The sequence below is a fragment of the Martes martes genome (genome assembly GCF_963455335.1).
Source record: "Martes martes genome assembly, chromosome: 5".
Lineage (NCBI taxonomy): Eukaryota > Metazoa > Chordata > Mammalia > Carnivora > Mustelidae > Martes > Martes martes.
The window spans coordinates 22387394-22414179 of NC_137892.1; the positions used below are offsets into that span (position 1 = coordinate 22387394).

The 26786-nt window shown below is 42.1% G+C and overlaps 1 protein-coding gene across 1 annotated transcript; it reads right to left on the minus strand.

The window, feature by feature from the left end:
* Positions 1 to 26146, minus strand: FEM1C (fem-1 homolog C). Its single transcript, XM_080804211.1, has 3 exons — positions 25810 to 26146; positions 24241 to 24971; positions 1 to 4776 (listed from the first exon to the last, which is right to left on the minus strand). The coding sequence occupies exons 2-3, from the start codon at positions 24782 to 24784 to the stop codon at positions 3467 to 3469; spliced, it is 1854 nt and encodes a 617-aa protein (XP_080660337.1). The 5' UTR covers positions 24785 to 24971; positions 25810 to 26146; the 3' UTR covers positions 1 to 3466.
* Between the last annotated feature and the right edge of the window lie 640 nt (positions 26147 to 26786).

Consider the following 26786-nt stretch of genomic DNA (forward strand, 5'->3'; position numbering starts at 1 on the left):
GGTGCAAATTTAATTTTATTAGACCTTACAATGAATGTTGTGGCGTATCATTTTCCATTATGTGACAATTTATTGGCTGGCATCTGAATACAGTACTTCTTCTGAAAAATACACAATGGGAAGTGACAAAAGGGAGAAACTAGTTGTTTAGTGATATATGAAGGTGGAAAAAAGAAAAGGAAAAAGAAAAAAGAAAAATGAAAAAAGGATGAGGACCAATTAGTTTCTTTAGGATCTAACTCTAAAATGGTTAAAGTTCCAAGCAATAATGCTGCTGTCGCAGTGTCCAAGAAGACGGTTATTATCTCATCTGGCCCCCACAATTCTGGTAACTACAAGGATCGTTTTCCTCTAAAAGTCAACCTAAGGTTTTAGCTGGGTGACAGGATTTTGAAGAGCGACCTTTTCATATATAATTTAAAGAATCTTCCCAAGTCACAGTAGATGGGGGTCTCTAAAATATTATACAGTAAGGTAGTCACTTTAAAAGTGAGCACATAACTTCAGAGTCAGAATGGGCACCAGGTTTATTTTTTGCTGATTTGGGTTTTATGCCCCTGTCAGGTTTACAGATAAGAAAATGACTCTTTTTTAAAAAAATCTAGAATCCACTTGTCTTTATAAAGTAGACTGGTATCTCATCTGAGCAAAACGACCATTTCTTTTCCAGGAATGATCACGAGTGGAGCATCTAAAATTCAGCAGGCCTCAGGAGGCATTTTTACAGAAAGGGAATCAGAACTTAGAAACTCCAGCCAACATCACTCGCTACAGTGTGTAGCTTAGTTCCACTCACACGAGTACAAGTAGCTCATTAAGTATTACTCACTTGTGGTTAAAAAAAAGTTACAGACATATCTTTTTTAATTCAGTCAACAACAATTGTGAGAATACTTTCTGACAAAGGCCTTAACAATGTCTGAGGTCACCTTTTATTAACCAACCTCCTCCAGAATGAAACTGTGGACAACTCTGAGCTATCAAACCACTCGATTTGTCAAGAGCTGCTAACAGCATCTGGGGAGATGGCAAACAGAGGAGAGTTGTATCCTAACTGAAATAAGGCATTTCAGTTCTCGAGACTGAAGAACACTTTGAAGCGATCCATCTTTAGCCGGTGGAAAAATGCTACGTGAAGAAATCCTGAGTTCCACTAGAGTCGCACGATTTCGGTTCACCTGTTGGATAGTGTGAAGTGTGCAGTACCAAACGAGCACGTGAGCCCTCTTCTCCCCGCCCAAGAAAGGAAGGGGAAATGTCAAATCACTGGAAAATTCCATTGCTCATCTTTTACCCCCAAATTACTGGGATCCACTAGTGTTGATTTACTGCACATACAGAGTTTCCCTTAAAAAAAAAAAAAAAAGGTTGCCCATGCATACGTACCAGAGGGTTAGAAGCAAATGATTTCAAATTGTTGATGTCTGCTATTTCTAGAATGTGTGTCTAAATCACAAACAGTTAATATATGTGGCAGTCCAAACATTCCACCAAATTTGCCTGCGGTAAATATGGGTTTCAAGGCTCTTCATCAAAAGGCTGGAGAGCAACCATGATCAGTTACATCCCATTCACCCTTTTCAACAGTGAAATGCAATTCACAACCTAGTAAAAACAGGATACCTTAAAAAAAAAAAATTAAACCTCAATTACTTAACCAGAAAGTAAGTCTAATGCTTTTTTATTTACTACTTTTCATCACAAGTTTTTTTTTCTTGTTTTTTGTTTTACTGAATACAGATGAAATAAACCTAAGGCGATTCTTTGCAGTGACGACTCTGTAAAGACCATGACATCAACCCTCAGGATAAAATGCGAGCAAAAACCCAAGTGGATCCAGCTCATTCAACTCACAGGTACACTTGAGTCTGTTTTTTCCTCAAACAAATAAGGAGCTTTTTATTCAGAACAATTTCATTAAGACATTTGCAGGGCAAATGTGCCATCATACATTTTATCCTGAATAACAATAAAGTGCTGAAGGATAACTACCTGAATCTTTTTTAGTACTTTTCCCTTAATCTTTTCTTGAAAGAGCCCTTTCTGTGGCATTAGCGAAACTGTGTGGAAAGAACCGACAAAACCAAACCAAAAACAAGACAAAACAGAAAACCATACGGAAAGAAGAGCAGAGCCAAGCTAACTTTCAGGAAGGGGACAGGAAGCACTGCAACCTTTTGTCTTTAACTAGGGTGACGAATAACCAAGACCAAAGTAATCCATGCAAGTTATTTGGAAAGGTATACCGAAGCTGGAAGGACGGACGGACACTGGTACTGACCTTGGATACTACGGCAGTAAATTGCATACGGAAATACCTTAATTATCCTAGATGCCTAGATCGGGCTTGGCAAGCACCATGCCACTGACATGCTGTAGCTCTTTTTTGTAACTAAAAGTGATCTGCGGTCCGATTGCGGAAGAGTTCAATGTGACTCGTTAAAGCTGCATGATACACTCTGAGGTTAAATTGATGTGAATTCTCTACACTTAATCACATCATCAGCCCGAGCAGGACAACGCTGGCGGCATGAAAGGTGGGTCACTTTGTCAAGAGTCTTCCTTTTACTGCAGGATATATTAAGACGACAGACCTAAATTCCAACTGGGTTAATGAGTTAGGAGAGATTTGTTTCCCAAATTTAGCACACAATAATTTCAGTGGATTAGAGAGAGAAACCTCAGAAGAAGAAGGAAAAAAACAAAAAAAAAAAACCCCAAAAAACCACAAAACAAATAAACAGAAAAGCCTGAGCTCAGGTAGCTGACCTGTAGCTCTAAAAACTGTCATGCTACAAAGAGTACTACTTTCAAAAAAAGGAACTTTGTAACAAATGTAACAGGTTTTGAGTTGAAGTTGACCAACTGCTGCATAGAAAAATGTGCTAACATACAACAGTCAAGTTTAAGCCGGTGCATAGAGAAGATAAAGCACTTATGGTAATTGCAAATGGTAACAGGTCCATAAAGGGTGTACAACCTAGCATGGGTCCGTAAGGGGGGGAAAAGATGGTAAGTAGAAATGGGGAGGAAAAATAATCAAGTGGAAAGAGTGAAGAAGCTTGGACAAGAGAAGGAAGAAGCAGGAGAAAAAAAAAAAAAAAGACCTTCAATTGTATAAAATTCACAAACCAGTAAAGTATAAAGACACCACTGAAAAACAGTGAATTCTGTCCCGAACACCCAACAGCAAACAGAACCAGAACACATAAGCCTTTGGCAGACAATTTAAGAAATTCGAGTAGGACATTCCATTTCTCAATAATTCACAAACAATATATTATATGGTGTATTTATATTAAATACTGGGAAACCAATCCTGGAAAGCTGATGCTTCTAATGCTTTAGCCAATGAGAGCACGAGGTGTCAAGCCAAGTGAATGCTGGTGTTCTCACAACAGTGCTCACTTACGAGGCAACTGTCAGCGATCCGTGCTTTCAACAGTGCGACGAGCCAGGCAGATTATCATCTGTGAAGTGAAACAAAGGTCTCTAGCTTTTCTGGGATATGCCCTTTGTAATATATTCTATGATTCACTATGACACGAGCAGCTAGACACTGCAGGGTGGTGTGATTGATGGGCTGGATCAAATTTTTCGCGATCTCTTTCTCGTCCAGCAAGTCACTAGCAGTCTGCTTGTGCAAGTTTGTGGCATCGAAGTGTGCACCTGATTTAATAAGGAGATTCATGATGTCAGGATGGTTGTTCAGAGCGGCGATGTGCAGGGGGCTGTTGTCGTCAGAGTCTCTGACGTTCACGTCGGCGCCACACTCGATCAGTATGGCCGTGACCTGCAGAGACGGGAATTTACACACGGGGTAGCGCCCTACACAGGTCGTGTTCTTGTCCACAGCCAGATGAAGGGGGCTGAAGTTATTCTTCCCCCTCGGATGCAGCTTCAGAAACCTGTAGATAGTCTGCTTTTTGAAGTGGTCCTGTTCTAGAGTACAAGGAACTTTCTCTAGCAAGCAAATCAAGTGCAAAATAATGGAAAGAGCCTTATTTAACTGCAACGGGTCAGCTGGACACTGAGTTTGCTTGATAGCTCGCTCTATTTCAAGGACACTTTTGCACAGGATGCCCATAAGATCATCAAACGTAACGGTGGTGCCCAGTAGGCCTTTAGCCCTGTCCTGGAGCATAAAGGAGAACAGTTCCGCAAAAGACAGCAAGCTGCTGGCGGTCATAGGGCTTAAAGGGTCCAAGTTGTTCTGCTGCATATCCAAAGCATACTTCCAGAGGTTGATGCATCGTTTGAAATTTCCAGAGTCCGCATAGACAGCGCCTCTGTATCTAATGTAGTAAGAGGTATCGGGATGAGAGGGACCAAGAATACGTTCTCTGATCAATAGTGCCTGCATTCTCATCTCGTCGGGGTCGGCAATAAGACCTTCTAGCTCTTCTGCGCTGTTTACCTCCTTGGCATAATCGTAAGCCATTATCAGAGTCTGCGGTACCGGTTTGCTGATGATATTAGTCCTATCACTGTACCTCATGTTCATGGCCTTTTTCCAGTATTTCAAGGCCCCAAGCAGATCTCTCTTTTTGTCCACAAATGTAGCTCCCAGGAGCTCTAGAGCATTGATCCGTTCTGTCTTGCTGGTCTGTGCGTGGTGAGTCAGAAAATCCACAATATTTGTGTGACCGGTGACACTGGCCGAGAGAAGGGGAGTCATTCCATAACCATCCTTTTCCATCTTGGCACAATACATAAGAAGCATCTTCATGATGTCCAAACTCCCAGACTCTGCGCAATCATGCAATGCAGTATTACCTTAAGGAGAGGAAAGAAAGAGATAACAGGTTTTGAGGGAGCAGGAGACAATGGAGTACATGTATGTAGCTTAGGAACCTCACGAAAAGCAGGCAGCTCCAGGCTGACGTTAGCGGGACATTTTTTTTTTTTTTAAGATTTTATTTATTTATTTGACAGAGAGAGAGATATCACAAGTAGGTAGAGCAGCAGGCAGAGAGAAAGGGGGAAGCTCGCTACCCGCTGAGCAGAGAGCCTGATGTGGGGCTCAATCCCAGGACCCTGAGATCATCATCTGAGCCTAAGGCAGAGGCTTAACCCTCTGAGCCACCCAGGGGCCCCTAATGGGACTTCAATTGGAAAACAAATGAGAAAAAAAAAAAATGATCCACAGCCCCTAGGACTAGCGTGACACATTGCAGGGGTTAAATAAACACTTATTAAGTTTGTTGAATAAATGACCAAATTAGGCATGAAAAGATGATCAAAGTCACTAACGAAATTCAACATGAATCCATGTCCTCTTGGGTTTTTTCGGTAGTGTTTGCAAGTGCATATTCTATGACTAAAAAGTGATGAAATGCAATTAACCAGCTAGTCAGCTTTGCAGGCTGTCAGGTAACTTTCTGGGTAAGGGTCCATGTTTATAAGGGAGAAATCTAATCTGTAACATCTGAGATTCTCCAGTTTGATTCTAACAGGAGTCAGAAATTGTTTTTTCCATATTTCTGATTGCCAAGTGAACTTCAGCTGCCTTAGTCAAAATTCTCGGTGACAGAGTACTTTTCCTCAGAAAGCTCCCAGGAGAAAAACAAATCCAGTAAAATGTGAAAAAATATGTGGGTGGTTCAACTGGAAATTTAAAAGGAGCCATCTGAAGCGTCCTTTTGTAATGGATAATTTCCCACTGTAATTTAATTTTTTAAACATTCTCTGAAGCCGTACTAAATGTTCCGATGCCGTCTTGCTCTTCCCACACGTGGATTCAAATGGACAACAGACCCCGGCACATCAGGAAACACCAGTATGCAACATACGAAGACATTCTGAGCACACGAGTATTTTAGCTGCCGAAGTTTCATGCCAAACATCTTACTACTTATCGTAACAAAAATTATCACATAGACCTTTGATATCACCCTACGGTGTTTACAGAAAATTTCAGCAGTGAGTCACCAGAGGCTGAGTGCAGCAGAGTTCTCGCAGGCTGGCACTGGTATCCTTAGAAAGAGCTGCGTGCCTGGGGCCAGCCCTCGGTGGACATCGGAGAGCTCGTCTGTTCCAGAAACTTGCCCTCCAAGATAAGCGGGGGCTCACTGTTTGTACAAACGAAACAGTTTGTGCTTAATACCTGCTTTCCTCCCAGGGGTATCTCCAGGAAGGGTGCCCACCTTGAGCTCAGAGTCTCCTGATGGGTCTCCCCCGGGGCAGAAAAAGCCTGCAGATTCCTCTAAGCCCCACGGTGCCTTTTCCCTTAGGATCCAGTTCCACGTCCCTATCATACCATGATTCCCATGACCAGCTGACTCACCTCCAGAGACAGGGAAGGCCTTGGGGGACTAGAAAGTAGCTGAAACCTGACCACTTCCCGTAACAAATCTGTGACTGAAATTTGAAAGAGCCAGTTACTGCACCTTGGGACTTGACTCTCCCCAGGGTCATCCTGTGGAGACTTCCACAGCACCTACAGAAGTACAGGACTACCTGCACACATTTACTCTGACTCAGGATTTCAAAGGTCTATAATGGAATGGTGTTGGACGGAATATTTTAGCCACGCATCTGTAACCAAGCACTGCGAGAGCCCAGAACCTCTCCCTACTAACACTAATGTTCATTTGTTCAAAGTAATTTCAAGTACACATGGCTATTATGGAATGTGTTTTTAGAGCTCTTTTAAATTAAGAATCCCTTTTGCTCCAAGAGACAATATAAGAGAAACAGGAGGTTTAGATGGCATTCTTCTCTGTACAGTCACATAAAATCAAAAGAAAGAATGCAAGAGAAGCCAGTTCTTTTAAACTACTGTAAGCCAGTTTTTTTAAACTACTGTATTAGAATACACCAAAAAAGGTTTCTCTTAAGATAAAAAAACCTACAGAATAGTTTCATATCTAGTAATGGCAGAAGCAGTAATCTTAAAAAGCTGAAAATTTTATTTTGAAAAATCTGTTTGACAGCATGTAAAGAGCTAAAAGGAGGACAACATCCAGAAGAAGAAAGAAAATCAGAGAAGTCCAGAACTTAGGGAAGCTTCCTCCAATGGCCTCTTCCAATTCTGGAACCAGCAGCTAAAACACTGAGTGGAGCTTTTGACAGCTAGGCAGGGCCAGAGGAGAAAACTAGAGTCCAGAACCCCACTAAGAAGGGAACTTTGAAACCCCCCATACACTTTGAGTTGAGCTCTGAAGAACTGCACCCGAGTCCTTAAAGACAAATTACAAACCGCTCTTGGAGGAACCAAAACCCAATTTAAGATCATGTCAATACCGAACTAAAGAAATTCAGGGGGCACCTGGATTGCTCAGTCATTAAATGTCTGCCTTTGGCTTGGGTCATGATCCTGGGGTCCTGGGATTGAGCCCCACATCGGGCTCCCTGCTCGGCGGGAGGCCTGTTTCTCCCTCTCTCCACTCCCCCTGCTTGTGTTCTCTCTTTCACTGTATCTCTCTCTCTCTGCCAAATAAGTAAATAAATAATCTTTATTTAAAAAAAAAAAAAAAAGAAAGAAATTCAGGATTGCTAGTTGAAAACAGACAAAAGCCAAAAGCAAATACAAATGCTACTTACAGAAAATATTATCTGGACAGTACCTATTTACTAGGGTTCAAATTATTTTTCATATTCTATCTAATGTTTGATATCCAATCAAGAAACCCCAACACAAAACCAAAGGAAATAAGAGCTGAAGGAAAAGCCCAACAGAAGATCCTGATCATACAGTCATCAGACACAGACTTTAAAACAGTAATTATGCTGAGCTAAGTAAGAGAGATTAAAAAACAATTCTGAGAATTAGAACACTGGAAACTACAAAAAGGAACAAAATGGATGTTCTAGAACTGAAAACCTCAGTGGGTGGCTTTACAAGCAGATTACACACAGCTGAACAGAGAATGAGTGACTGGAAAAATCCATCAGATGAAAATATACAGAGAGAAGCATGGAGATGACAGGCTGGCAAAGCAGAGACAGTGAGAGACAGAGGGAATGATGTCAGAGGGTTAATACTCGGAAACCAGAATTCTAGAGGAAGAAAATGGGCTCAGAGCAATACATAAAAGATAAAGTCTGAGCATTTTCTGAAGCTCGTAAAGTATTAAAGTATAAATTTAATAAGTTTTACAAACACCAAGAAAGAGAAATACAATGAAAATCCCCTCGAGGCTCACTCCAGCAGAACAGCTCAGCGCTCAGGCAAAGGGAAAAACTTTACAACCAGAGAACAGGTGGAAGTGACCTACACAAGAGCAACAATTTGGCCAGTGGCAAAGCTCTCACCAGGAACAGGAAGCCGGAGGCCAACAGACTTGAAAGCACTAAAGGAAAATCTGCCAACTGAGAATTTTATACCCAGAGCAAGAATCAATGTGAATGAAGTACTGTTTCAGGTGAGAACAGAAGAGAAAACCCAAGGTATTTATTACCAGCCGACCTAGTACTGGCAAAAGGAGGAGGAGCCACATGGAAGCACAGAGATACCGGCATAAGCATCAACAAGAGGGGTAAATCTGGGAAAAGAAATGACTTCAAAAATTAACAAGCATCTTGTAGGGTTTGAAATACACAGACAAGTCAAATGCTTGACAGCGAGAGCATCAGGATAAGGAGGGCAATTGGAATTAAAGTATTCTAAAGATTTTTGCATTGCTTGGACAGAGGGAAACTCAGAAATTTATGTTATTCCTTTGGTAATTCAAAGTAGTACAGTAACCACTCAAGTAACAGAGGATATGCATCTCATCACTACATACCCTCTAGAATACAGAGAAAAAAATGAAATAAGAAAAAATTCAAATGCAGACAAAAAAAAAAAATCAGAGACAAAGAACACAAACCAGGTAGGACAAACAAAAATCAGAAAGTCAGAGATTAAAACCCAAATAGATCAGTAATTACATTAAATGCAAGCAAACTAAATGCTCCCTTAAAAGACACAAACTGTCAGACTGAAAATAGGAACATATACAACTGCTTAGAGGAGACAAAACCTTCAATACAGGATAGAAAAAGGCTGAAGCAAACAAAATAGAAAAAAATTATACCCTATTAGGCCCTATGCAGAAACGAACCATAAATAAGAAAGCTGTCTGATACAAGGAGACGTTAAGGCAAAAGGCATGGTTAGAGATAAAGGGAAACATTTTACAAGGATATAAATAAAATCCGAAACAATATAAAGATACAGTATTTTCAAATTCGTTTTACCTAAAACACAGGTTTGAATTATGCAGAGCAAGAATCAACAGAACTACGAGGAGAATCAGGCAAACCCACCATCACCGGACACTTGAGCACACCTTTCTCAGTAGCGAAGAACAAAACCAATACTGGTAGAGAAGATCTGAAACCATGAACAAACTTGATTTAACCGAGGTATATAAAGGAACACTGGGCTCAACACCTGTGGAATACCATTTTCTTTCAAGGATATATGAAAGAACAGACACAGGGACCACATTCTGGCCACAAAGTGAGACGCACAGAAACGGCAAAGGAATGATACCGCTGATTCTCTTCTAGGTCCACAATGCAAGGTAGAAAACACATGCACCCCAACAGCAGCAACAACAAAACACTGGAAAAATCTCCACAGATTTGAAAATTAAATACATACTGCTAAATAACCTATGGGTCAAAGAAGAAACACCAATGGAAAAAGAGAAAATATTTGTAACCGGATGAAAACGAAAACTTTAAGTAACAAATCCTGTGTGACGTGGCTCAACCTGTGCTTCAATGTGCACCCTAGAGAAGAAGGGCTTTAAAAAGATGGCTCGCTTTCCATCTCAAGAAACTAAAGGAGAAAAACATTAAATTAAACCCAGAGAAAGTTGAAGCAAATCATAAAAGCAAACATAATGGAGAGGATAAAGGTATCCATACGTTAGCACAGCATTTTTTCTCTTTTCCTGAGTCTTACGTATCAGCGGTTGCCCCCTCGTTATCTTATATTCGTAAATAGGCAAAGCAGAGAAAACACTTCTACAAATAGAAAGCAGGGAAGTTGGCAATAAAACAGAAACCCCTGTCTCCCAATCGCCAATGTAGTGTACTGTGCATTCCTGGGGTCATATTTTAAATGCTAGTCATACTAGAATCTAGTGAGTAAGTTCTATCTAATAGAAGCCAAACCTCATAATGGAACTCCCCCATCACGTGCCTTTCCAACTCAACTCCTTCCATGCTTCCTCTAAGATACAACTGAAAACCTTCAAGATGGCTTTCGAAATTCTACGACACTGCTTCTCAAAGCATTATCCCTGTAAGGTGGGAGGGTGATGAGGAAGAAAGCCAGAGCTTCAGAAAATGTTATGTGAGTAAAGCTTAATCTCAGTTAGTGGAAACACACACAAGTACACTATCAGAAATGGATTTGAGAAGACTGAGATCTTATTTGCCTACCCTACCTGCCCAGCCTCATGTCTCATCGTGCCCCAAGTGAATGCTGCACTGTGAATCTCTCCAGGAGCTGGCCAACTTTTTCTATGAAGGGCTCGATGGTATTTTAGGAGCCTGTAATGTCCCCGCTGTAACCACTCAGCCCAGCCGTGGCCAGGAGTATCCATTGGCAATACATCCAATTACTGGAGATGGCCTTGTTTGAACAAAATTTGACTTATGGACACTGAAATAGGGCCTCCAGGGCATCTTCATGTGTCATAAAGTATTCATCTTCATTAATTTTTTCCCCAACCATTAAAATACAAAAACATCTAGCAGTCAGGCAGAACAAGAACAGGAGGTGGGCAGGCTTTGACCCCTGGGCCCTAGTGGGCCAACACCTTCTTCTCGGAGACATCATCAATACCTGCCAATCACACCGCAGAGACCCTACTTACACTTCCTGTCACTCCATCCTAAGTGTCCCTCCCAGCACTGGGGACAGGCCTGCTCACTTCCACCTCCACACCTCTGCTCTTCATTTTTCTGTACTCTTCTTGTTTTTCTGTAATTTTCTTCCTTACCATTTTAACTTCTTGTCCTTCAAGTTTCAACAGCAACTTCCATGGCCTCAGGAGACTTCATTGTTTATAGCACACCAACTTGCATTCTAAGGATGCCTAGTAAATAAATGTGTCACTCATTCTGGTGGTTATTCCTATTACCTGAACTATGATGATATTATGTAATACCTTATAACAGTAAAATGTTACTGCCACACACATCAGTTTTCTTACCTAAATTGGTCTTCTAGTCCTAAAGTCCACAGATCCTATATAGTATATCCTTTATATCCCAACTAGCAGTTACCACACTACTAAGGCTAAGGCAAGAGTCTTCAATTTTTAATACTTCATTATCACAAAAAAGTGATTCAAACTTAGCTTCTGAGGATAAAATAAGTTTAAAAAGTAAAGTCTTAGGAGAGAGATGGTAACTACTCTAATAAGCATACGACCATCACACTTTCACACCCTTAAATCTTAAAAAAGTTTCTGAATACAAATGTAGTGATCTGAAAGAGCACATGCACCAGAATCTTTATAGCAGCAAGGTCCACAATAGCCAAACTAGATGCCCATCAACAGATGAATGGATAAAGAAGATGTGGTGTATATATATATATGCACACACACACAAACGCACACACACACAGTGGAATACTATGCAGCCATCAAAAAACCCTATGAAATCTTGCCATTTGCAATGATGTGGATGAAACTAGAGGGTATTATGCTTAGCAAAATAAGTCAATCAGAGAAAGACAATTATCATATGATCTCTGATATGAGGAATTTGAGAGGCAAGCCAGGGGGTCATGAGGGTAGCGAGGGAAAAATGCAACAAGATGGGATCAGGGAGGGAGACAAACCATAAGAGACTCTTAATCACAGGAAACAAACTGAGGGTTGCTGGAGGGAGGGGGAGGAGGGATAGGGTGGCTGGGTAATGGACACTGAGGAGGGTATGTGCTGTGGTGAATGCTGTGAATTGTGTAAGCCTGATGATTCACAGACCTGTACCCCTGGGGCTAATAATACATTATATGTTAATAAAAATAAATAAATAGGGGCGCCTGGGTGGCTCGGTGGGTTAAGGCCTCTGCCTTCGGCTCGGGTCATGATCCCAGGGTCCTGGGATTGAGCCCCGCATCGGGCTCTCTGCTCAGCAGGGAGCCTGCTTCCCTTCCTTTCTCTCTGCCTGCCTCTCTGCCTACTTGTGATCTCTGCCTGTCAAATAAATAAAGCTTCTGAATTATAGCCTAGACCTTGACTCCAAAGTTTAGAAAAGAGAAGCTTCAGAAACAAGCGAAAAAAAGTTTATGAAAACGAAACGAAAAGTTTAATTTTAAAGCAACTATAATTTTTGTCTCAGGTCCAAGTCTCTCTCTAGAGATGTTTTGACAAAGTTATAATCAGTCCACAGACAACTGTCACCTGCTTTTCTCCCACATCTTGGTCATTTTCTCCTGTTAAGTGACAAGTACATAGTCTCCATGAACTTCACAGATACTATGTCATCATTCTTAATGGCTTTATGGTAGAAGTTCAAGTAAGGAGGCATGGCCAAGGTCACATGAACACTCCCCTGGCCGACGGACATCTGCACTGCTTCAGAATTTTCACTACTAAAATGAATGCTTAAAAACCTTTAAGGACAGATAACAGGTGATTGCCAGGGGGTGGATTCTGGAAAAGGGGCTGACTGCAAAGAGGCATGAAGGAACTTTCTGTTCCATCTTTGTTGCACTGGTGGATAAACTACAGCACATGTTTATCAAAACTTACACAACTATATACTAAAAAGGATGAATTTTATTGTGTATAAATTATACTTCAGGGGCGCCTGGGTGGCTCAGCAGGTTAAAGCCTCTGCCTTTGGCTCAGGTCATGATCCCAGGGTCGTGGGATCGAGGTATCTGGCTCTCTCTGCTCAGCAGGGAGCCTGCTTCTCCCTCTCTCTCTGTCTACTTGTGATCTCTGTCAAATAAATAAATAAAATCTTTAAAAAGAAAATTATACTTCAATAACTAAATGACAAAAAAATTAATGCCTAATTTAGAAGAGAATCACAAGTGTATGACAGCATAAGATATATCTCCAAATCATTCCAAAGGAATCAGGCAATCTTTTAAAAAATCCACTTTTACAGTATTCTTTCTGGCAGTAGAATTAATTTTGAATTTTAATTTATATTACTTCTGTCCCTGGGTATATAGGACATTTTTCCATGTCTGTTCACGAACTTTTTTTTTTTTTTTTAAATGACAAGTCTATTTACGTTCCAGTTTCTGGAGTTATTAATCTGAGTTTCATCAGTTATCTGCTATATTTGCTCTATTAACTATTTCACTCAAGAGGGATATGCTTTCAGGAGGAAAAGCGAGTTCTCGTGAAAAAATGTAAAAAGATGAATTTAAAAATCCAGTTACGATGTTCTTGTGACCAGTCTGTGCTAAGTTACATGCCAAAGACCAATAAAATCGTATTTATTTTTGCTAGGTAACATCAGTGATTTAGACTTTTGGTGCATAATATCATATGCCAAATACTACTGAATATTCAACTCGAGCATTTTTCCTCAGTTATGTGCCTCTATGTTTCCACAATATGATGGAAGATTCAGTAGCTCTACCTCATAATGTCTTAATTTTGTATCCCCAGAGTGAGAAAGACAATTAAAAACAGAACTCATAAAGTTCAAAAATAAATACTACCAGGCATCTTAGATGAAATTAAGGCTACTTAGCACTGAAATTTAATTAATCCCTTAAAGAAAAAAAGAAAGAAAATAAACACTATCTTATACAATTCTCAGCATCTGACTCAGAACATGTTCATTTGGAGAAAAAATAAAATTTCTGACACTGAATTCATTATGGAAAACTCTCATGATTTCTCAAAAGACATTTTTGTTAAATGGACATGTCTTAAAAAACCAAGCTAATGGTCCATGAAGTGTTAATTCTGTTAAAGTAACTTACACAGAAAGTTAAAATAGTAAGATCTAAATATATTAATTTTCAACTACATAACTTAACCTTGAAATAGTGCTAAGAAAATCTGGAAGAATAAAAAGTAGCCATATTCAGGGAGATGCTTCTGGGAGGGATACTAAGGAAAGGAAATGACACAAGTCCTCATGGTTACCAGAGGGGAGGTGGGTGGGGGATGGGGAAACAGGTGATAGGGATTGAGGCATGCACTTGTGATGAGCACCAGGTGATGGATGAAAGTGTTGAATCACTGTATTGCACATCCAAAACTAATATTATAGTGCATGTTTATACTGGAATTAAAATACTTAGTAAAACAACAAACCAACAAAAAACACGGTAGTATTTCTCAAGAAGACCCATGTGAAAGCGCCAATCTCAGTTGCTGTTAATTCTAAAGAGACTTGTAATCTTTTGACAGCAGCCACATAAAAGACAGGGATTCATGTAGGTGTCTAACAAAGGGATCAAGATTTTCCTAAAATAAGTAATCCAAAAACACGCCAGTATTTTGAGTAATAACTAGTTGGGGCCCCTAAGAGTTCCCTCGCTCCAAACCAAATGTTTGGGTTTGACTAAACAGTAAGTAAATGATTGTTTGCATAACATTGTTACGAATCGACTAACTACTTAAATCATATGAGAACATCAACACATAATTTATAAATATCTCAGTTTGGGAAAGATTACTTAAATACTCCAGGATCAGAATTAAGTCAGTTTCCAAGCCTCTCCCAATTTCTATTTTTAATGAAACAAAAATGTTCTCACAAGGGCTATAAAATGTTTTACAAATACAAAACGTCGATTATAATTTAAACTGCTTTTTCTAGAAATATCAATTCAACAGATTCAGCTACTTCGTAAAGTCCTCACACAGTTCGAATTTTGTGTGTGTGTGTTTTAGTTAAATACAGTGGTGCTTCTCAAACTTTAACGTACACAATCACCTCAGGATCACAGTAAAATGCGGATTCTGACTCAACTGATCTACAGTGGATCCAAGGGACGCCTGTGTTGCAGGTCTTTGCTACTCGGAGCACTAAGGAAATAGAGGAGGAATATATAACAGCTATATCATGTAATACGATAATAAGGTTAAAAGAAAGGTTAGGTCACAGCCCTGTTTTACACCACACAGAAAATGAAACTTCACCATTCCTCTTTATGCTAAATGAGAACATCAGATGCCAGAGCATGAAAAGGGTGTGCTGTACAACTAGATTCCACAGTCTGACCCACAGAAACGTTCCTGTCTATGTAGTAAAGGGTAGCAGTAAACCCTGCAGTGTTTTCTTAACAATTTTCTTGTTTAAGTCCAATCTAAGTGAGCTACAGTTGCATATTTCAAAAAAATCAGCTTGTAAAATAAAATCCAAGTTGTTGTAACCAATACCTTCAAAAGAGCAGGGAAAAAAACCAATGTAAACTGGTGCAACCACTGGGGAAAACAGTACGGAGGTTCCTCAGAAAGTTAAAAATAGAAATACCACACAACCCAGTAATTCCACTTCTGAATATTTACCCAAAGAAAACAAAAACACTACTTCGAAAAGATACATGCACCCCTATGTTTATGGCAGCATTATTTACAACAGACAACATAGGGAAACAACCTAATTGTCTGCTGACAGATGAAGAGATAAAGAAAATGTGGTGTATATATATACAATGGATTAATATTCAAATATAAAAAGAATGAAATCTTGCCATTTGAGACAAATGGATGGGCCATAAGGTATCTGGTAAGTGAAATAAGCCAGTCAAGCAAAAAACAAATATATGGTTTCGCCTTTATGTGCAATCTAAAAAAAAAAAAAATGAACAAACAAATCAAAACAGAAACTTGTAAATACAGAGAATTGGTGGTTTCCAGAGGGAGGGTGTGAGGGAGGATGGGTGAAATAGGCAAGGGGGATTAATAAGTAAAAACTTCCAGCTATAAAATAAGTCATGAGAATGAAAAGTACAGCAGTACAGCATAGGGAATATAGCCAATAATTCTGTAATAACATGGTATGGTGACAGATGGTAACTACACTCATTATGGTGAACACTGCATATGTTTAACTCAAATTACTATGTTGTATACCTGAAACTAATACAATATTGTATGTCAACTATACTTCGATAAAAAGGAAGGAAGGAAAAGAAATGGGAGAAACATTTCATAATTACGTCAGGTTTTGCCAAAAAAATTAAGTTGGTGACCAGTACTCATTTCACTCACTCCTCTTCTTTTTACTGGTATATCTGACACTCTTTCTGTTACTCTTAACTTCCCTCGTATTCTTTAAAAAATTAAGTTTACTTGAAAAAAAAAAAAAGAAAGTGAAAAAACAATCTACAGAATGGGAGAAACTATCTACCAATCATGTATCTGATAAAGGACTTGTAGTCAGAATATATAAATTACTCCTACAACTCAGTAATAAAACAATAACCCAATTTTAAAGATTTTATTTTTATTTATTTGACAGACAGAGATCACAAGTAGGCAGAGAGGCAGACAGAGAGAGAGGGGGAAGGCAGGCTCCCTGCTGAGCAGAGAGCCCGATGCGGGGCTCGATCCCAGGGCCCTGGGATCATGACCTGAGCCGAAGGCAGAGGCTTTAACCCACTGAGCCACCCAGGCGCCCCAATAACCCAATTTTAAAGCATGCAAACAACAAGACGGACGCTTCTCCAGAGAAGATAAACAAATGGCCAATAAACACATGAAGAGATGCTGAACATCAGAACCCTGAAGAAATACAAACCAAAACCACAATGATACTACTTCACACCCACTAAGACGGCTATTCCCAGAGAAGAGTAATAACCCATGTCTGTGAGGGTGTGGAGAAACTGGGACTCTGTCACACTGTTGACAGGAATGTGAAATGGCACCGTCGAGCTGTTCCTTAGAAGGTTACACAGGGAGTTGCCATGTGACCCAGCAATTCCACTCCTCCATGTACGCCCAAGAGAAATGAAAACTTAAAACCGCCCAAGAACTTGCACATGAATATTTGTATCAGTCTTATTCCCAAGAGCCAAAAAGTAGAACCAATCCAAATGCCTGTTAACCGATGAATGTGGTCTATCTACACGAGGGCTTATACAATAAAAAGACTAAAGCAATAAAAAGAAATCAAGTACTGATGCGTGCTACAAAATGGGTGAGCTCCGAGAACATCACACTAAGAGAAAGCAGCACACCACAAACCACACACTATGCTTCCATTTACACGAAATGTCCACTACAGGCAAATGCAGAGGGACAGAAAGATTAGTGGTTGCCTGAGGTTACTTCAGTCACGGTGGGGGAGGCGGGGGAAATGAGAGTACGTATTACTGGATATGGGTTTTGGGGGGAGGGGGTGATGAAAAGGTGGCTGAGACGACGGCCACACAACCCTGTGAATACACACTGATTTGAACACTTTAATGGGTGAAGGGTACATGAATTGTGTCTCAAATCTGTTTTAAAATCAAGCTACCTGTGTTTCTGGTAAAAGTACAAGTTTTGACCTCTAGAAGCAACCACTAAAGGGTCTCTTACTGTAACAGACTTGCTAGAAATGCATAAAAAGAATTCTCACCTCTCCTCTTTAGCCTACTGTGCTTGCCATCCATTCTTCTTCAACTCTGTAGCTGGGACTTGTAAGAGGCCCACTTCTAAAGATGGGGAGGGGCCTGCGATTCAACTGCAGAACAATGCTGGTCCCAAGCACTTTTTTATTCCTGGAATAACTAAATGATGCATGTTAAGGGAAGAAGTGAGAAGGGGTAGAGAGAAACACTTCAGGATATCTAAGGAGCACTAGAAGGCTCCTCCACTTAGGATGTTCCCCTCGGCCGCGCAAATTTTAACACCAGAGTTACTCCAGGACAGGAGCTCAAAAAAAAAAAAAGGAATCAGAACAGAATCAAATACGAACTGTGCCACGGTTACCACGTGCCTTCCCTTCATTAATTCTCTGTGTGAGGCAGTGAGCTGGGAGCATATGGCAATTTAACAACAGAGGCCCTTGACGCTCATAACAAAGTCAAACGCTAAAAACATCTGCATCCAGAGGTAAGCTGAATTCTTATGACTTGGGGAAATGAGAAACCGCCTGGGAGATGGGTCTTGACATCTAGTGGAATTTTAAGGCCAAGAGGAACTGAACTAAGGGATCAGCACTAAAGCAACCAATATTTAGTGTAATTGGGTGAAAATTACAAAATGTCAAAGCATCAACATTGTAATTCAGACTTCATTAAAACTCCCTTTCTGGCCATTCTTCCCCAAGCGTGGGGGACACAAAGGCAAGACAGATGTTTCTCGCAGATTTGCCCTCACGTGACTTCTTTACCTGGGCCTTTCCTCACCTCCAGCTTCCATCACATACGTTCCTAATGTCTCAATAGCATTAGCCTCTGGAATGCCAAGGGCTTCCTGAACTGCCTTTTACTGAACTGTGTTTTAAGAAACAACTGTAATCTATGAAAATCTGATAAAGATGAACTCGGTGAGGGAACCACTTGTCCCCAACGGTAAGTGAAACACACTTCGTGCAGCTGAAAGGGCAGGAAGGTTCAGGAACTACTTATTTTCTCCAACTCCAGCTCAATTGTGAGGATTCACAGCTCCAAATCCAATCTCCAGGCCTAGTGGGACATAGAGGGTAATTCCCCACTGCACCGAGTCTACACACCTTCTACCCTGGGGACACGGAGAAGTGTGGCCCGGGATATAGAAAAGACGAACGTGCACAACTTGCAGGGGCAACCTGATGAGGCAGGATGAAAATGTCAATGAATTCAACCAGTAAGTCATTTAAACATTATTATCCAAACAAAACACACACAGGCCACAAAAGAGAAGGAAGTTTTAAGGCCTTCTCTCTAGTTGTTCTCTGAAAGTAGCTGTGTGGAGGCCGACCAGCAGCCGAGAAGAACACTGTAAAGTCAAGAAAGAATGGGCAACTGCCTCCGACACGCAGAGAGTCCTCAAGTATAGTGAAGCCTACCAACGGGACAAAGGTCCTTTTCTTTGCCCCTGATCTTAACACCAACCGTTCTTAACTTAGAGGGGAGACTTTTCTTACCTGAGATTCCTCTGCACTTACAGTGTATTTTAAAAAGTAATAATAATAGGATTTCTTTTTCACATTTTCTTGACTGAAATACATCCATAACCCTAAAATGCCTATACTATGGGAGACAACTAATATAACAAGCCTGCGGTTTGCTTTAAACGACTACAGAAAACAAAAGGAGAGGAGAGAGAAATATATTTTTTAAATATGTTTAAAATTTTTAGAAACAAAGTTTTAAAAAACTTTGGCAAATGCAGATAACTACTGAAACAAGGTGGTAAGTTCATAGTGGTTCCAGTCATATTCTTCTCTCCACTTATGCAAAAATTAGAAAATTTCTGTAATAAAAAGGTAAACAAACTGCCTGACCTAGCTCTCTCTCAAACCCTTTTAAAGCCAGCTCTACTTATGGGCCTACATGAATTCTCCCATTTCTGAAGACCAGTAATGCTCATTTTTCACAATTATGGCCTTAACTTCTCACTTCATGTCTTCATGTACAGATTTTATTTCTGTAGTGAAAGAACAAAACAGTCCTTGCCCTCAAGGAGCTTATAATCCTTCCTCTCTTAAATCCAACCTACATCATTCAACAAATTCATTTACCAAAAACCCACTATGGCCAGACACTCTAACACATGGATACAAACACCAGGTCTCTAGCCTTAAAGAGCTCACAATGTAATAGAATTAGAATGCAGTTAGGTGTGTTTCCCTATAAAAAAGGAAAGAAAGAGAGGAAGGAAGAAAGAAAAGAAAGATCCCAGTTATTTCTCAGCTGAAAACTTCACTAGCTTACCCCCGCATAAAGAATCAAACTTCTTTACCTAGAAGTCCATGTCCTTCATAATCTAGCCTTGAGTGCCCTTGGGTCCAAATATGCCTACTTTTCCACTTCCTGGCCCTCCACGCATATTTCTCAATGTGCCTTTCCTTAGGCCATTTCCTAAGCCTTTAAAACTGCATCCAGTGCACTCTACAGGTCTGACCCTGACAATCCTTTCAAGGCCCAGTTCAACATCTCCATAAAGACCACACCCCTAAAATCCATCCCGCAAAGGTTCACCCTATTCCTTCAGCAGTTAACAAACGCGACGTCCTGTACCTTCTCACAGCCTCCACAATGTTCACCACAGTGTCCTGCCTACAGAAAATGCACAGTGATTGTCTTATTACCAATACCCTAATTTCCTCTGGATATTTAAAAAGATGAACCCATGCCGGAGGGCAGCCTGTTCTCTGAGGGCCAGTCTCCCCAACCCAAGCCAGAGCAGCTCTTCTGCTGGTGTCTAGTACTCAAAATCACTTTCAGCTGCTCAATTCCCAACAGGATCTGGGTGCATAAAAGAACTGAAGGGCTAAAGTCTCTTACCAAGGATCCTATTCTGAATCCACCAACAACATTAAGACAAAACAAAACAACAAACCAAGCGGAAGATGACGGTAACCATGATGTGGTGAAATCAATGTGGAAGCTCTGAGATGAGCTTGTTGAATCACTTCTCATTTGGGGTCTACGTTTTTTGGTTTTTTTCCTCTAAAGATTTTATTTATTTATTTGACAGAGAGAGATCACAAGTAGGCAGGGGGGTGGGAGGGGGCAGTGGGCAGCAGGCTCCCCGCTGAGCAGAGAGCCCAATGTGGGGCTCGATCCCAGGACCCTGGGATCATGACCTGAGCCGAAAGCAGAGGCTTTAACCCACTGAGCCACCCAGGCGCCCCTGGGGTCCACGGTTTTAAACAGCAACCCCACTCTCCTGTTTCACAGGAAGAGTGAAGTTGAGCACAACCAGTTGAGCACAACCACTGTGCTCAACTGGAGAAGTACTGGTAAACATCTCCAAGGTGTTCTCCTCTTTGTGAATGCCAGGGGAAAAGAGTGAGCGCAGGGTCCCCTCAAGTACAGAGATGGTTGGGTATTACCTTATCGGTAATTCCAAAAATCAAACACAAGGAAGCACTGGGGCCACGCTCTGCATACTGTGGCACAAGGACCTGCGGAGGAACCGGTCTCTATGAGGAAACTGTGAGCTGGAGAGCGAGGAAACAAGGACTGGTTACGTGGTCTTACTCAGCTCTGTCTATCCTCAATCTAACAGCCTGGTGTGTTGAGGGACTCAGGAAGTGCTCCCTCAATTAGGGAATGAATTCCACCTTTGGTTAAAACCTGTTTGAAATGCCAACAGCCTGTTAAAAAGTCACTGGGAGGGGGAGGAGGTTAAATAGTATATTCAAATGCCAACTGCCTGTTAAAAAGTAATGGAATGTAGAAGTCACGTGCATTTGGTATTTAAGCAGACCAAGCAAAATCTACTGGGGTTTTCCTTCTTCACAACCATTTCCAACAGCTGACATATACCATTTCCTAAGAAACAGTTCCATTTCATCCCTCATCTCATCACTCTTTTCTGCTTCTTGGATAGAGCTGCTGCTCTATCAGATCGATCCTTTGCCAGTGTTCCTGCCTCAGTTTTAACTGGTTCCTGCTTTTTTATTACACATTAACCCATAAAAAAAAAAATCTAGAGTCAGTGAGAGAGTGATTATCAAAGAATGGAAGCTTCGGGATCAGAGTGGGGGTGGGTGCATTATACATCCTAATCTGCCTCCAATTTAATTAAGAGTCACTGTTGAAATTAAAAGGGACCATAACAGGTAAAAGCACTGCACACAAAATTACATATATGTGTGTGTGTGTAAATGTATATATGTATGTATGTACACACACACATATATATCATTTATCTGTATGTCCATAAAATTGAGACTATCTGAAAAAAATTTTTGAAAACTGTTTTCTCATGTTATGTGTAATTTTTTCGAAAGGCACAAGTACTAGACACTGATGGGGGTCGGGGGCAGGGGAGGTGGAACGACTCTAGAATTAGATCATTTGACCACATCCTCACATACAAGGCTGTATGAGGATGGACACGAAAGGAACATTCGTCCAAAAAAGCAAAGGTAATCAATCAAGTTAGATACCATTCAGTTCATTAGGGGGAAAGAGGAGGAGGAAAGGGAAGTAGTACTACTGTTTAGGGAAACAGTACCACTATTTAACTCTCCAATGACCTAAGAGTTTTTTAAAACAACTTCACCTAAATATGTAAGTTCAACAATCTGTATGTTATTAGGCTAATGAATGAAAAGCCCAAAACAAAGAAACAAAAAATCCAACAAGCCTCAACAAACGACCGTACCTTTTAATGCTTTCTCTACTAGTTACGATTTCAAAGCATTCCCCATAGTTAACATGGTCATGTAAACAGTAACTGTTCTCTTAAGACTAGCATTCTTTAAAGGAATGAATGTTTAAAACAAACAAAAATGTCACGCTGTTCTCTAAGCCAACAACCCACCTCAAAGAGATGATCAGGAACAAATGAAAAAATGTCTAAGAAAGAATGTCTACGGAAACATGTTGTCTCCTACTGAAAAGCCAGAAGCAACAGAGAACTCCATTGGGAGAGTATGCGGCTATTGAAATTGGGGGCTAAAATTAATGCCATTAAAAAGACATTACTGATTAAGCTAAAAAAAAATTATAGAAGATCATATAAAATAAAACTACATACATGTATCAGTTATCTCTAAGTGGCACTTGGTGAGATTTTTTATGTTTTCTCCAAAAAAAAAAAAATTTACAGAAAATCACAATGAGCCCGCATCATATCAAAACTTTAAAAGAAAAAAAAAAAAGATTCTACTATTTGAGTAAATTCTGTCCAATAACTATGTCCTGTCCCATAATGGTGTACTTTAGCCTCTCTGAAAGGCAATCAGACACCATCACAACAACAAACGCACTCTTTGAGTCAGCAATCCCATTTATCGGTATCTACCCTACAGCTCTTCTCACCCAAGTGTGCGAAGACATACTTGTGTTCAAGAATATTTACAGAAGCACGGCTTATATTGGATATGCCCTAACTGTCCATCAACAGGGCCTAGATAAATTATGTAGATTCATACAATGAAATACTGTGCAGCCGCTAAAAAGAATGAGGCAGCTCTGTGTGCTGCAGTTCAATGCCATCCAAGATAATCTAAGGTTTAAAAAAAAAAAACAAAAAAACCCACAACCGAAACTGTATGTATCAACTAACAGAAGGGAAAGGGGGAAGAAAAAGACAAGTCTCTGCACAGACCACCTCCAGGACACACAAAACCCCATAAACAGGGCTTATAAATAGTGGCTGCCAGGGGGTTGGAGGTCTAGAACTCAGAGGTGGTAGTAAGATTTGTCATTGGGAACGCCGTCAATCAATTTATACTGATTGAGTTTTGGGGTTTTTTTTACCATATAGGTAGGCTACTTTTTAAGTTTTAATAGATTTTTTTTTAATGGGGCAGTGAATTACTTTGCTGTTGTAAATAAATACGCTGAAGGAAAAGAAAAAAAAAAAGATTTCCAAGTATCAAAACAGGCGATCAAAACACCTGTTTTCAAAAGTTTCAAAAAAAACCTCTCAACTATCATTTTGCTGCTTTAGGCTTATTATAATCCCTGAAAATTACACACAACTGTAAACCTGAGCTCTTCTTTTGGACAGAGGTGTTTACACTGTTGCTAGCCAACAAATCCACTTCTGTCTAACCTAGCGCTTGTCTGGCTCTCAGGATTGTAGCAGTTTTTAAAATCTCTTTTCTCTCCTGCTATATTTAATACATGTTCTAATGTGAAAGGATTTTCTATTAGCCACACAATAAACAGAAAATAAGGGAATGGATTTTCTCCTTTTCCACTGGTATTAATCCTTTCAGGTCAGTGTGGCCTGGCATTCCCCGACAGAATAACAAACGAAATGCCTAGCTAAGACACATAAGACAATGACTCACTAAATATAGTAGTTTCTACTCCACTGGTGTTCTTAGGGGAAAAAAAAAAAAATCAAAGCTAAGAAAATACATTACACTGAAGTATATTCTCAAGTGGATTCAGTGCAAGCCTAAGGGCTCCGATCAACCGCCACTAATATGCCCTGTAACTCTGGGGAGCCCAGGAATTGGAAGGGCCTCCAAATCAGAGACAGAAAATGCTCCTTAACATCGTGACCGAAGTCCTTGTACCGCACTTGCGCAAAGAATTCTCAAACACGGGAGAATCGACCAACAAGGTTTGCTGGAAGGGACACCTCATCAAAACAGGTCTGTCAATGCCGGCTGACTCAGCAGCCGCTGTTTATAGTTAGGGACCAGACTTCCTGAAAATAATGGTAAACACTTAGAAAGCCGAAACAAAGAAGTTGGACTCACCTTTCACACTTTTTCTATTAACATCTGCCCCCTTTTCAAGCAAATACTGAGCAATCTCTTTGTGTCCTTTGTAGCACGAAATCATCAAGCACGTATGCCCGTGTCGGTTGGACACCTCCAAGTCAGCTTTGTGTTCCACGAGGTACTTCACGATTTCCAAATGGCCATCGAAACAGGCAGCTCGAAGAGGAGTGGAATTGGTTAAAGTTGTGTTGTTGACAGACGCTCCGTGGTTTAACAGGGACTGCACCACCTTCAGATGTCCCGCTGCAGAAGCAGCCCACAGCGGGGGAGCCCCCTCGATGGTTTCGCCATCAAAATTGACCGAGCCCCCCACTTCTATGGAGGCACTGCACTGTTCGAGGAGGAACTCCACCATGTCAAGGTGCCCATACCTGGCGGCCATCAGGAGTGGCGTGGCTCCGTTTGTTTTTTCCGAGATCAAGGAGGAAACCTCCTCTTTGGATTTGCTGGCCAACAACTTGGTGAGAAGCCGCAGTTTGCCATCCCGAGCTGCGTTAAACACTGCTGTCTTTAGATCCATTTATGTCCAGTGGAAAGGCTGCGCTTTCTTTATCCCTCAAAGCAAAGCTCCGGCTTAACTCTATCGACACAAGCAAGAGTGACAGGAACCAAAGTTCAACGTCAACCGCTGCACCCCAAACGGATATAAAACCACGGAGAGTCTGTCGCCTTACTGCCTTCCGACATCTGACCACCAGAGCACCAAACTAGAAAAAGGAAAAGGAAGAGGAAAAGTAGCAGTTTCGAATTTTCCAGAGGTGAAGGCAAAAACACTGGGTTTTCTTAATTGTTACTCCCAGGTGGCAGGGGTTGGGGGCGGGGGGTGGCGTACTTTAGGGACGACTCAAGCCACCCAAACACAGTGGGAAAGAACACAAAAAGGTGCACACCGACCCCAATGTTCTGTGGCAGGCGGTTTCTCTTCTACATGCGGTAAATTGAAAACACTCCAGGCAACCGGTTTTCTCGCCTCCTAAGCAGCCAAGCTTTGTTCTAGTTTTTGCTTTGCACACGCCCAGGGAGAGTACAACCGAAAGAGGGAAGAGCCGCGGGTCCAGCAGTGTCTCTCTCTCTCACATCTGCAGAGGAGAGCGAGCCAAGGGCGCCAGGCTCGAGGCCTCGCGGTGGCCAGAATGGGTTTCGCGAAGGAACAAAAAGGTCGGACACAACAAACCGCGGCCAGCCAGCGCCAGAGCAGAGCCCTCGCCCTAATGGTTCTCTTTCCTTACAAACTACTCGAGGCTCTCAGGAAATCCGGCCGCCTTCTAGAGAACTTCGCCCGCCCCATTTCGATCCGCCCCCCACCCCCCGCCGGGGATCGCAGGTTCCCCAGACCCCCGTGGCCCCCACTCCATAACCTTCACCGCCACCTTCTCCAGACCCGGGCGGCCCCTCCCCGCCCTCCCCGAGCGACCACGACCCCCGGCCGGCCGGCCGCCGAGCCCGGGGCCTCCAGCCCGCCGCCCGCCTTCCGTGGCCCGGGGGCGCCCTCCTTCCCCTTCCCGCCCGGGCCTCCCCGCGGGAGCCTCAGGCCGCAGCCACTACCTGCCCGGGGGCTGGTCCTCTCCGCCGCCGCCGCCCGCCGCTGGGGCTCGGGCCGCCCCCCTTAAATGGAAACCGTTGTCCGCGCCGCCGCCCGGGCCGGCCTGCTCCGCCTGCAGCCGCACAGCTCCTCCATGCCCCGCGCCCCACAGGAATGAATCCGGCCGCGCCGTTCGCCCCGCCCCGCCACGCCGAGCCGCCTCCCGCCCTCCCAGTCCGCGCGGGCTACAGCAGCTGCAGCGGATGCCGCGGCGGATGGTGTAATGGGCTGCGGGCCGGGGGCCGGGCAAGCCTGAGCGAGGTTTCACATCACTGACGCGGCAGCCGCGCCATTGGGCCGGGGGAGGGCGGCGGCCGCCGCGAGCAACCGCGTAGGGGCGGGGCGGGGCGGCCAGCCCGGCGGAAGAAGCTCCGGCGTGAGGCACGCCGGGGGGCGTGGCTCCAGGAGGGGGCGGGGCCGGGAGGCCGCATCGCCCCGCGTCTGCCCCGGTCGGTGGAGGTGGTGCGGGCGGGTCGCGGGCTTCTTCGCTCGGGTTTCCCCGCGCCCGTTTCTCGGGAGGCTGGTTGGCGGGACCTTCGGCTCCCACGGCCAGAACTTCCAGAAGGGTGGTAGTTCCTTTTACTCTCTCACACCCATAAATGTTCTCGGATTACTCTTTCTCTCCTTTGGGTAGAAACACACGGAGCTCTCAGATTTCGGAAAAACAAAAGACCAGAAAAACACTGGAAACAGAAATAGGAGAAAAAGATTCGTTCGGGAGGCTGCCAGACATGATTTGTTCTTTTTTTTTTTTTTAAGGAAGGATTCTAAAAAGTACAAAATTTACGAAAAGTGGTAAAAATTTCAGAGCAGTGTTAAGGCAGCAAGGTCGAGCTCCTGACAACAGTAAAACCAGCACATGAGTGAAGAGTCTATCATACAGCAGGAAAAAAACTCATCACATTTATGACGTTAAGACATGGGATGTATGAAACTAGCT

Coding starts and splice junctions, on each gene's coding strand:
- FEM1C (XM_080804211.1), bottom strand. CDS start 24,784: ATGGATCTAAAGACAGCAGTGTTTAACGCAGCTCGGGATGGCAAACTG. Junction 4,777..24,240: donor TAATAGAAAAAGTGTGAAAG/GTGAGTCCAACT, acceptor CCTCTCCTTAAG/GTAATACTGCATTGCATGAT.